General features: G+C 46.3%; 1 protein-coding gene across 1 annotated transcript; it reads left to right on the plus strand.

Moving 5' to 3' along the window:
• Positions 1 to 2,023: 2,023 nt before the first annotated feature.
• On the plus strand, positions 2,024 to 11,118 carry BNIP1 (BCL2 interacting protein 1). Its single transcript, XM_045028663.1, has 6 exons — positions 2,024 to 2,186; positions 4,580 to 4,672; positions 5,455 to 5,546; positions 6,799 to 6,900; positions 7,696 to 7,814; positions 10,434 to 11,118. Exons 1-6 carry the CDS (start codon positions 2,103 to 2,105, stop codon positions 10,628 to 10,630), a joined length of 687 nt encoding a protein of 228 aa, XP_044884598.1. The 5' UTR covers positions 2,024 to 2,102; the 3' UTR covers positions 10,631 to 11,118.
• Positions 11,119 to 11,967: the final 849 nt, after the last annotated feature.

Below are 11,967 nucleotides of genomic sequence, written 5' to 3' on the forward strand. Positions count from 1 at the left end.
TTCCTCTTTTCCTTTCTCTTCGTGACATTAAAAACCAAAAAAATATAGTGGTAGAAATGTAGCTGCTTTTTTAATCTTTCTTAGAACACTATATTCTACTAACTGCATTTCCTACCCTTTTTAGAAAACTTCCATTTGTCTAAAAGATGTCTTGTAGCTCAGTAATTGTGGCTAAGAATGAACTCTAAGGCTGATGGCACATGGTGGATTTAGTGAACTGACTGAAAGGCAAAAATTAAAATATTTTTTAACAAAACGTGGCAACCTGCTCTGCTTATGCTTGGGGTCATGTTTGTAATGCTGTCCTCAATATTCTGTAGTCAATTTCCAACTGGAGCTCAGAAAAACTTACTGAAAGTCTTGTGTCTCTGTCAGAAAATAATTTTTCCTTGTTAAAAGCATGATCTGTTAAGAGTTGCAATGTTTAATGTTGGTTAATAGTTGTGCAGTTTTCTTTTTAAAGAGGCACAATTAAAATATTGATTTTTTGTTGACTCTGTCACCCTGGAGCCCTAGCACTTCTATTCAGATACAAACTCATCAATGTATGCAACATCCTTTGTAATTTAAAATAAACAATTGTGGAGAAAAAACAGTTCTCAAATTCTTGTGCTTCCCATTTGGTGTGTTCTCTCTCCTGCAGTGCATCAGCTGAGGCATTGTTTCTATAGTTCTCAGGTAAAATTACTTGGGTTTCCCCTGTAGAATGTTGTACTGACATTGCAGGAAGCTTGAAGCCCTTTTCCCCGCCCCCATAGAACAGGGACAGCACAGTCATCAACAGGGTTAGCTCGTCCCATTGCCCCACTATCATGCTTCAATATTCCTCTTCGAGGGTCCATTACTAGATATGAGGATAATTTAATCTCTAGGCCCATTCAGTCCTTGGCATAGTAATAGCAACTAGCTGAAAAGGTGCTGGAGTGATGTGGACAGTTCTCCAGCAGAACCTAGACTGGGACCACCAAGTTATTTTACAAAAGCCACAAAACAGCTATGATATGGTCTCTGTGGACTTTGGTCTCTGCTGCCCTTTCAAGGTATGTTTAGCAAACTGCATGCTATAGGCTGGGAGGAATCCCTTTATGCATGCTAGGATGAGGTGGTGAAAAAGCAGGATCCTCACACACTCTTCTCTTTTTGTATTCTCAGGTGGAGAGTGTGTAACAGCCATTCCATACCTCTAATCATTTTTGTTGCTCTTGTCTGCTTTTTTTGTTGCCCTTTTCCAATTCCAATATATCATTTTTGAGATGGGATGATCACATCTGCATGCAGTATTCAAGATGTGGGCGTACTCTGGATTTATATAAACGCAATATGATATCTTCTGTTCAGGGGCGGCTCCAGGCCTTAGCACGCCAAGCGCGTGCTTGGGGTGGCATGCTGCGGGGGGCGCTCTGCCGGTCACCGGGAGGGCAGCAGGCAGGGTGCCTTTGGCGGCATGCCTGCAGAGGGTCCGCTGGTCCCGAAGCCACGGGAGGTCACCCGGAGCCGCGGGACTGGCGAGCGGCAGAGCGCACCCTGCGGCATGACGCCATGCTTGGGGCGGCGAGATGTCTAGAGCCGCCCCTGCTTCTGTCTTATTGACTATCCCTTTCTTAATGATTCACAAAGTTTTGTTAGCCCTTCTGAAGGACAAATGTAGAAAAACCTCTGCCACAATCTTCGAGATTTATTGTGAGTCTTTCAATCAGTTGATGTTTTTCAGTTGCTGGAATCAGGAGGTTGCATGAGATCCCATCTTTAATTTAAAAAACAAATATGGTTCAAATGCTCCTGGTTGTGGAGAAAAAAAGCTTGAAACCTAAAGTGGCATCACCCCAACCCCCCCCCCCCCTCCCCGAGTTTATTTGGGGCTGGTTTACAACCATTACTATTCAGTGCTGAACTTAGGCAGCTGGGCCCAGGCCCTGCTCCTGCCGCCCACAGCCCTGGGGCAGCGCTCACAGGCAAGTACATCCCTGGAATCCGCAGAGGAAGCGCTGTATTCGCATCCCGTGCCTCCAGGGCGCTGCCACTAGATGGCGAGGATGCCGCCCTAGGCGAGAGGGGGGATTCCGTTTTGATTTTGATCCCTCTAGCTCCCCGTAGTTCTCAAGATGGCGGCGGCCGGGGATGTGCCTGTGCGGGTCTGTAACCAGGAGATTGTCAAATTCGACTTGGAGATTAAAGCGACGGTGCAGGTACCGTCTCCGCACCCCCTGGGCCCATTTCCTGCGCCCCCTCAGACACCGCCCCCACGGCACCTTCCTGGAGAAGGGGTCATGGCCCCCGTCCAGTTAGACCCCGGGTCCGGCTCCCTACTCTCCCGCCACCCCCCCCCCCGTGTGTGGGGGGGGTCACCCCGGGGCAGCTGGGCCCAGCGCCCGGTCCTCCCGCCACACCCGGGGTGTCACCTCTAGGGAGCTCGCTCAGCGCCCTGCCGTCCTGCCATACGGGGGGGAGTCACCTCTGGGGAGCTCGCTCAGCGCCCTGCCCTCCCGCCATTCCTGAGGGGGGGGTCACCTCTGGGGAGCTCGCTCAGCGCCCTGCCGTCCTGCCATACGGGCGGGAGTCACCTCTGGGGAGCTCGCTCAGCGCCCTGCCGCACGGGGGGGCCACCTCTGGGGAGCTCGCTCAGCGCCCTCCCGCCATTCCTGAGGGGGGGTCACCTCTGGGGAGCTCGCTCAGCGCCCTCCCGCCATTCCTGAGGGGGGGTCACCTCTGGGGAGCTCACTCAGTGCCCTCCCGCCATTCCTGAGGGGGGGCCACCTCTGGGGAGCTCGCTCAGCGCCCTCCCGCCATTCCTGAGGGGGGGTCACCTCTGGGGAGCTCGCTCAGCGCCCTGCCGTCCTGCCATACGGGGGGGAGTCACCTCTGTGGAGCTCGCTCAGCGCCCTGCCATACGCGGGGGAGTCATCTCTGGGGAGCTCGCTCAGCGCCCTGCCATACGGGGGGGAGTCACCTCTGGGGAGCTCGCTCAGCGCCCTGCCCTCCCGCCATTCCTGAGGGGGGGTCACCTCTGGGGAGCTCGCTCAGCGCCCTGCCGCCATTCCTGAGGGGGGGGTCACCTCTGGGGAGCTCGCTCAGCGCCCTCCCGTCATTCCTGAGGGGGGTGGTCACCTCTGGGGAGCTCGCTCAGCGCCCTGCCCTCCCGCCATTCCTGAGGGGGGGTCACCTCTGGGGAGCTCGCTCAGCGCCCTGCCGTCCTGCCATACGGGGGGGAGTCACCTCTGGGGAGCTCGCTCAGCGCCCTGCCATACGCGGGGGAGTCACCTCTGGGGAGCTCGCTCAGCGCCCTGCCCTCCCGCCATTCCTGAGGGGGGGGTCACCTCTGGGGAGCTCGCTCAGCGCCCTCCCGCCATTCCTGAGGGGGGGGTCACCTCTGGGGAGCTCGCTCAGTGCCCTCCCGCCATTCCTGAGGGGGGGCCACCTCTGGGGAGCTCGCTCAGCGCCCTCCCGCCATTCCTGAGGGGGGGTCACCTCTGGGGAGCTCGCTCAGCGCCCTGCCGTCCCGCCATTCCTGAGGGGGGGTCACCTCTGGGGAGCTCGCTCAGCGCCCTGCCATACGCGGGGGAGTCACCTCTGGGGAGCTCGCTCAGCGCCCTGCCATACGGGGGGGAGTCACCTCTGGGGAGCTCGCTCAGCGCCCTGCCCTCCCGCCATTCCTGAGGGGGGGTCACCTCTGGGGAGCTCGCTCAACGCCCTGCCGCCATTCCTGAGGGGGGGGTCACCTCTGGGGAGCTCGCTCAGCGCCCTCCCGTCATTCCTGAGGGGGGTGGTCACCTCTGGGGAGCTCGCTCAGCGCCCTGCCCTCCCGCCATTCCTGAGGGGGGGTCACCTCTGGGGAGTTCGCCCAGAGCCCCACCCTCCTGCCACCTCCTTTCTAGTAGGTGGGGGGTCACCCCTGGGCAGCAGCTCTCAGCCCACTGGCCTCCTGCCACATTCAGGATTGGAGGGGTCGCCTCTGTGGAGTTGGCCAGTACCCTGACCTCTTCCCAGTCCAGAAACCTCTCCCAAGAACTTGATCCTTCCCCACCCACCAGCTAGGGTCTTTGCAAACAGATACGTGAACCCATGTCTCTTGTGAACCTCTCTGCCCTAGTCATGTTCCTTTGCGGGGTTTGGAGAACTGGCATTTAGGAGCCTGCAGGTCTGTGGAAGGGGAGTAGAAATATTAGTTCAATTCTCTGGTGCCTGGTCCTCAGATGTGCCCAGGCTAACTGATTTTTACAAATTGTGTCAGTTCTGCCCCACTAAAAGGTTAATAGAGCATTTCAAAACCACTGGTTGTGTGTTTGTGCAGTGCCTAGTGCAATGGGCCCTGTGTCCCTGGTGGGAAAAAAATCAACCAAAAACATAATACTGATAATGTTTATATTGATCCCACGGGGGAATCCCGTTCTTCATCTTTAATCACATTGCAAACATTCACATTCCCCACAAATTGAAAAGTCCTACGTTTCTGCCTGTATGTCATTCAGCAGAGACACCCTTCTCAAAAACTAATTAAATAAATTAATAAGAAAATTCAATTACATTACATAACCAACTGCTCCTAACCTAGCATGCTGGTCATGTCTGTTATTTCTTTTAGGATATCAGTGATTGTCAAGGGCCCTTAAGTGTGCTTACAGAATTAAATGCCAGAGTAAAGGAAAAGTTTCAACATTTACGTCTCAGAATACAGGTGAGGCACAAAATAACCACAAAAATGAGATGCTGGCAGGTAACAGCAACAGTATTAACGGCGCTTGTACTAGGGTTTGACTGGATTTTCTAGAGAAACAGAAGTCTTATTTGCCTGTGCGTTAGGTAGAATGAAGGTTAAAATGTACCAGGGTGACACTGCAGTACTAGTGTCTTGGAGCCATTTATAAACCGTAATATTGAGAATTTCTGTTTATATATTGAGCATGATATGTAAAATAGTTAATTCTGGAGTCTCATCCCACAAATGTGTGTCTTGCAAGTATACTTTCCCTGACAATTGATGGAGTCTATGCTGACAAGTTCTGCAGAAATTAAATTTACTTTTAAAAGAAAAATTAAATTCCTAAACACTAGTTACAGTGGTAAACTTCCAAATGGGCTGATACTCATAGCTTTCTCTAAAATCAGCAGAGGGAAACTAGCATGATTCTTGTCACTTCCATTGTTGCCAATAGTCTGCTGAAAAGCAGGAATGAAGTTGACCTGCCAGTCTACTTCATTCACTCTTATTGCTCTGTGTTCTCTGGCTTATGTGAGAGAGAGTTGATTCTTGTCTTGTTATTGGGGACCTTTCAGCTGGTTAGGATGCACATGACTAGTCATTCTAAGCTAATCTAGATCCAAACCAAAGGTATCAGCAGTATCCAGTTAGTTGCTAATTTACTGAATCAGTTATCCTCTCCAGTTGAGAAAAAAGTAATGACTGTAGATGGTGACAGCTTATGCTCAGATTTTAGTATGTCTGCTTTTATATCGAAGGAGCTCGAGCAGATGGCTAAGGAACGAGATAAAGAATCAGAAAAACAAGCCTTACTCCAAGAAGTAGAGAACCATAAAAAACAAATGCTCAGGTAGGTAAAGATGATGACAGTATATACGGATTCTTCATTTAATCATATACGCTTAGGATCTCAAAGCACTTTACAAAAGTGGGTGAGCATCATTACTCTCATTTTACAGATGGGGTCACCTAGGTCAGTGGTTTTCAAACTGTGGGTTGCAACCCAGTACCGGGTCACGGAATGTAAGGCATTGGTTGCAGCAGCTCTGGTTAGCACTGCTGATCGGGCCATTAAAAGTCCTGTTGGCGGTGCTGCTCTGCTAGTCCCTACCTGTTCTGACACAGTGCTGCGCCCTGGAAGCAGACAGTAGTAGGTCCAGCTCCTAGGCAGGGGGCCACAGGGCTCTGCACGCTGCCCCGAGAACTGGCTCTGCACTACCACTGGAAGGGAACTGCTTGCGCACCTCCACTTAGGAGCCGGACCTGCTGCTGGCCGCTTCCAGGGCGCAGCACAGTCCACAGTGCCAGGACAGGCGGGAAGCCTGCCTCTGCACCCTGGCTGTGCCGCTGACCGGGAACGGCCGGAGGTAAGCCGGCACTCCAGCCCACTGCCCCAGCCCTGAGCCTCTCCTAAACCCGGAGCCCCCTCCTGCACCCCAAGCCCCTCATTCCTGGCCCCACCCCAGAGCCTGCACCCCCAACCCAGAGCTCTGACCCCCTCCCATACCCCGACCCCCTCCCATACCCCAAACCCTTCATCCCCAGCTCCACTGGTTCGCAGGTATCAACAATTTTCTTCAATTGGGTTGCTAGAAAAAAAGTTTGAAAACCACTGACCTAGGTGAAGTGACTTGCACAAGGTCACAGAGTAAATCAATGATAGAGTAAAGAATAGAACTCAGATCTCCTAAAGCACAGTCTCTTGTTCAAATCTCCCAGTTGTGTTTTATGGATATACCTTTCTGTCAAATGGAATTGTGTTTGAATAGTTATTCCTGATGACACTCAGAACAGGGATGGAATATAATTATATTTTCAACAACTTGCACAATATTCTTCCTTGCCTTGCTCTCTAAACATACAGAAGAGGAGAAATGGATGAGGGAATGGGATATTTCTACTGTTAGCATGATGTAGAAGTTGCTAACATAATATATCTTACATGTTGGTTCATTGTTACTGATAAGCAGGTGGGATGTTGTTGGGGTGCAGTATTTATTTGTGCCCAACTGCCTTCTGATTATCTGGCTGGCACCTGAAAATCTTTCTAGCTTTGCAAACTGTTGCCATCATTCTAAAACATTGTACACTTGTGATTTCAGCAATCAGACAGCTTGGAGAAAGGCTAATCTAGCTTGCAAAATTGCTATAGACAACTCTGAGAAAGATGAACTGCTGCCAGGAGGAGACCCATTAAGACAAAGGTACTAAATCTTTCCTTTGTAATTAGAGAATTTAAACAATAGATGCTGTACCCAGTTATTCTCAAAAGAAATAGTAATACATTGTGTGTGTGTGTGTGTATATGTGTACTGTAAACTACATGGTTCGATTTAGAAAGTGGGTCTTTTATTAACACCTATTACCTTCTGTGTAAATAAAGGTGTGGTTGATTTGTAATATTCAGTTAAACTGTATATTCTCCCACCTTTGGCTTGTTAGGAAGGAGGAAAGTGTTAGACTGCTCCAAAGTTTGTGTGATTAACATCAAGTATATCATAGACAAGTACAAGTTACAAATCTGCCTGCTATCATTATTTCACGCCAAAAATTGGATTGTTTTATATAATTTGTGAATTAAACACTTGTCTTATTTAATCAGTGAGGAACATCAAACTAGATATAAAAGGTAACAAAGTGATGGCTTTCATCAGTGTTTCCATATTGTGTCATGAAATAGTATATTTGTGGATCAGCATCTGATGACACTTGGACCCTTTCTCTCAGCCATTGCCTAGCAACTGTCTCAGGGGTTGCTACTCTAAAATTCAGTGACTTTGGGCTTTAGTGAGGATTTTGGGTGCACACCCAAATCTACTACCTCATTTGAATGAGCACATTAAAATAATATGTTTATGTGCTTTGTACATCTGAAGATGGCTATGGTTGGTTCCAAATTCCAGCTCTAAACACCATATTGCTATCAGAAGCAGCAAGCATCAAACACCCTAAGACATGATTTTATTCCTTGCCATTTTGTTTTTCCTTTCTTCCTTCAGAAAAACCACAAAGGAAAGCCTGGCAGAGAATGCAAGTACAATTACAGAGAACCTGATGGGCATTAGCAGGATGATGTCTCAGCAGGTCAAGCAGAGTGAGGAGACCATGCAAACACTAGGTACAGATGCAACCCAAGTCTTTGGTTATGGATTATAAAAAATAGATTGAAATTAATAGGCAGCAGGTTTAAAACAAATAAAAGGAAGTATTTCTTCACACAACACATAGTCAGTCTGTGGAACTCATTGCCAGGGGATGTTGTGAAGGCCAAAACTATAACAGAGTTCAAAAAAGAATTAGATAAGTTTGTGGAGGATAAGTCTATCAATGGCTATTAGCCAGGGTGGTCAGGGATGCAACCCCATGCTCTGAGTGTCCTTAGCCTCTGATTGCCAGAAGCTCGGAGTGGACAACGGGATGGATCAGTTAATGATTGCCTGTTCTGTTCATTCCCTCTGAAGCACCTGGCATTGGCCTCTGTTCGAAGACAGGATATTGGGCTAGATGGACCTTTGGTCTGATGCAATATGGCTGTTCTTTTGGATAGGATTATTGCACTAGTCTTTTACCTCTGAAGACCTGGGTTCAAACCTGTTTTAAAGGAGAATGATGCTCTATTCCTAGAGGTGATTCTTCCAGGATAGAGTGAGAAAACTTGGCAGGGTGCAGTGGAAACTTGTGCTGCTGCCCACGATGAACTTATTTTGCAGATACATAGACGACTTCTGTTTCAGGACTTTCAGTCAGTACCTGTCACCAGATCTAACATTTTCAGACAGAACAGAGAATAACAACTGGCTGTGGCTTGGAGTTGTGTTTCAGACCATCCTCCTGACTGGTGGCAAGTTTTGTAAAATCGTCTGAGAAAAAGAAGAAAGAGGAAGAAGCAGATTGGAGACAGGTTCTTGTAAAATCTTTTCTGTGATATGAGATCACTGGCATTCCACAGCAAATTTGATGGGACAGCAACAAGTTTGGTTAGTGTTTCTCAGGAACAGTTTGTTTGCTATTATTTTACACTGTTTTCCTAGCATACACGGTGTAGTATCAAAGAAATATGAAAATATGGTGTGTGGGTGTGTCTGTATAAATAGAGGCACATACCCACACACAGAAGGAAGTTTAATGGATACAAGAAGATTGCTTATACCCAGCCCTCCAGCTGGGTTGACTAAGGCAGGAGGAGATCAAGTGATTTGTACCCATGGTCACATGCTGTGTCAGTAATGCATCTAGGACTAGGAAACCAGGATTTGGCCAGCTCTTTCCTTTAGACCCTAAAACAATAAATCAAATGGGCTGTCAAAATTGATGATTCATGAACCATTTAGAAGTCGGATGTGTGCCAGCTGGGCCTCTTATATTTGCTGTGCTTGGAGAGAGAAAGAAAGAAAGAGAGTGGAATTTAAAGGATAGGCTAGATAATGCAACTTTCTCCCCCTCACTATCTACCCCCATCTGGGGATGGCAGCTGTGCACAGTCCCTGCATGCAGAAAAAGTATGTTTCTTTTCCTTTTAAATAAGACAGTTTTGGCAGTCACTCTGTCACCCATTTTCTGGCTGAATAGTGCTTACAGTTTGTCATGGGAGGAGCTATCAAAGATTGTCTGCTGTGAGAAAACCAGCTGTGGATTTTGAGTCTGTAATTAGAATTTTAATTTCTAAAAAATAACAGTCCTTTTTCCAGTATTTGTTTGTGGAGCAAGGAAGCCATGCTTTGTCTCTAACCATGGGAAACAACAACACTTTTCCCTTTGCCACCTGGATCAAGGACCTTTCTTTAAGGATGGGACATCAAAGTTTGTGATATGATGGATTATGATAATATTTATTTCATAAGATATTACAAGCTCATATGAGTGAACAGCACATTTGAAGTTTGACCTTTTTTATTCATTTAGCTCTGTACAAATTCAACTGCATTTTCTCAGTTACAGGATGTGGATTTTGTAATGCAAGAAAATGGAGACTCAGGCTTCTGCTTTTCATCATTTAATAATCTAAAGAGAATTGTTTTGCAAAAACACAAGCTGAAAATCCCCTGTATGCCATGTCATTATTTTGTTATATTCTCAGACTAACTCTTTGTTCAATGGAGTCCAGCTCCCTAAGATTAAAATTTTTACAAAGGAATTGTACATTTTTTAAAAAGAAAGCCAAATGTTAAAATGTTTGGAAGTGAACCATTAAGGAATCCCTTGAGGCCCTAACTGCTTCATCACTCCTCCTGACTTTCATCGAACTATTGTCCTGGCTCAGAGGGACACTTCTAGTGGTGAGAGAGCAATTTGGTTTCCATGACCATACTCAGATGCTGGCCTGCCCTGAAGTTGCCAGTAATGGTGCCAGTTGTGATGGCAGTTTCTCTCTAGTAAGAATGGAGCTGAATCCACCAAACTTGTTTCACATAGACCTTAAAAGGCAATGACTTTTGTTCACAATTGACCTGAACTAGATTTGATGATCCAGTAATCTAAAAATGAATGGTCCTGTATCCTGTTACCAAATCTGCAAACCATCCAGCCCTCCTAGTTTATTTTGCTTTGTGTTCTTTTCCAAGGCATATTAGGGCTCCTGTGTGGTGAAAGATTCTACAGGAACATGATCTGCATTGATGTCACCACTAGTCAGACTAATCCATGGGGGTATCGCTATCTGTAGTTTCCTTTACGCATGTTTCCTTTGTTAGACGTTTTGAAGCACACTCAGCTGAAACTTTACACTTTCTCATTTCAGCCAATTCTTCACGAACCATCCTGGATGCGAATGATGAATTTAAGTCCATGTCGGGGACAATACAGTTGGGGCGAAAGCTCATTACAAAGTACAACCGCAGAGAACTGACTGATAAGCTGCTCATTTTTCTTGCCCTGGCCTTATTTTTGGCCACTGTGCTCTACATCCTGAAAAAGAGACTCTTTCCATTTTTGTAAAAGTCCAAAGCACATGGATTACCAAATATTATGAAAGACCAGAAAGGGAGATGGGATAATAATAATGAAGTTCAGTGTAACCGGGATCAAGCACTGTTCTAGCTGAAAGAGGGTTAGAGCAGACAGGTCTTTATATTGTATAAATGGAGTATGATACTGGCTAAGATGTCAAGTGAGCTTGCTCACACATGTAGGGGCAGGAGGAGAAAGAATGAGGTGGACAGAAGCAACACCCTTTTCTCTGCTGGGTTGGGGAAACAGAGAAGCACTTGGTGATCCAGACAGGTGCTAGTCTTAATTTTCAACCCTTCTCCCATCTCTGCATTAAATGACCTGTCACTTAACGATCTGATCAGGAGGTGCCTTATCAGCTGTATGTAAGAGGTTGAGAATTAAGCTGAGGAACATGAGAAGAGAAAAGAGGATGGATGCAAATAAACAAAAAAACCCAAACTTAGATACATTCCTTTAATAAACTATTTATAGTGTCTGCGTAAATTGAGTCTTATTTAAAAGGAGGAATTACACCTGTATTGAAGGAGACTGAATTGTATATACAAGGTCTTTCTGCCTTTAAAACTGAATCTGCCTTTGACTTACAAAGATGGCTGCTACAGGAGTGAAATGAAATAAGTGGCTTTAGAATGAAAACTTTCATGCCACCTTTTCGCAAGTCGAGTTCCAAAATTTAGAGTCTTATAATATGGGAAATGCATCTTGTGACTTCTTGAGGCCAAAGTTACTGTGTTTCTTTGAGAATGTAGTTCAGATATGTTCTGTGGCTTCATTTCAGGGCTGCACTTGGAGAACTCCAGTTGATATTTAAGTAGAAAGGCCCATTTGCCTTGATTCAGCACAGCTTGTGTAAGAGGCATAGGAGTGTATTTCATATTATTAATTCCTAAGGAGTACATTGCAGTTACAAAAAAGGGATTTCAGTGGAGGATACAAAAACAACTTAGAAAAACCACAGCAAAAAATCATGCATTTCTTAACATGAACCCTGGAGACCACTTGGAGTATATCTTTGGTCATTACATCTCTTGACATTTAAAAAAGTATTTTGTATTTATCAAAAGACCAAAGCACAAACAGAAGTCTCTGTTATAGCTCTTCTTACTGGTGCAATATTTTATTAAAAGCACATTGTCAAGGAAATTTTTCTGTAGTCTTTTGTGTTAGTTTCCCTTTATACGTTTCCTGTTAATATTTACATCTTCAGAGTGCTGTCAACTTGTACATTTGAAAATGTTTCTTCCTTCCTCCTACAGTTTGACCTTTTTTGATTGGCAAACTTGAAATGCCTTCCTATCCCCTGTGTTTTGAATGGAGCAAAA

Source organism: Mauremys mutica, chromosome 8 (genome assembly GCF_020497125.1).
Source record: "Mauremys mutica isolate MM-2020 ecotype Southern chromosome 8, ASM2049712v1, whole genome shotgun sequence".
In the NCBI taxonomy this organism is placed as follows: domain Eukaryota; kingdom Metazoa; phylum Chordata; order Testudines; family Geoemydidae; genus Mauremys; species Mauremys mutica.

Bases quoted from the DNA above. Each gene is read 5' to 3' on its own strand.
- BNIP1 (XM_045028663.1), top strand. From the start codon at position 2,103: ATGGCGGCGGCCGGGGATGTGCCTGTGCGGGTCTGTAACCAGGAGATT. The intron at 2,187-4,579 runs GTACCGTCTCCG...TATTTCTTTTAG, and splicing joins AGATTAAAGCGACGGTGCAG to GATATCAGTGATTGTCAAGG. The intron at 4,673-5,454 runs GTGAGGCACAAA...TTTATATCGAAG, and splicing joins ATTTACGTCTCAGAATACAG to GAGCTCGAGCAGATGGCTAA.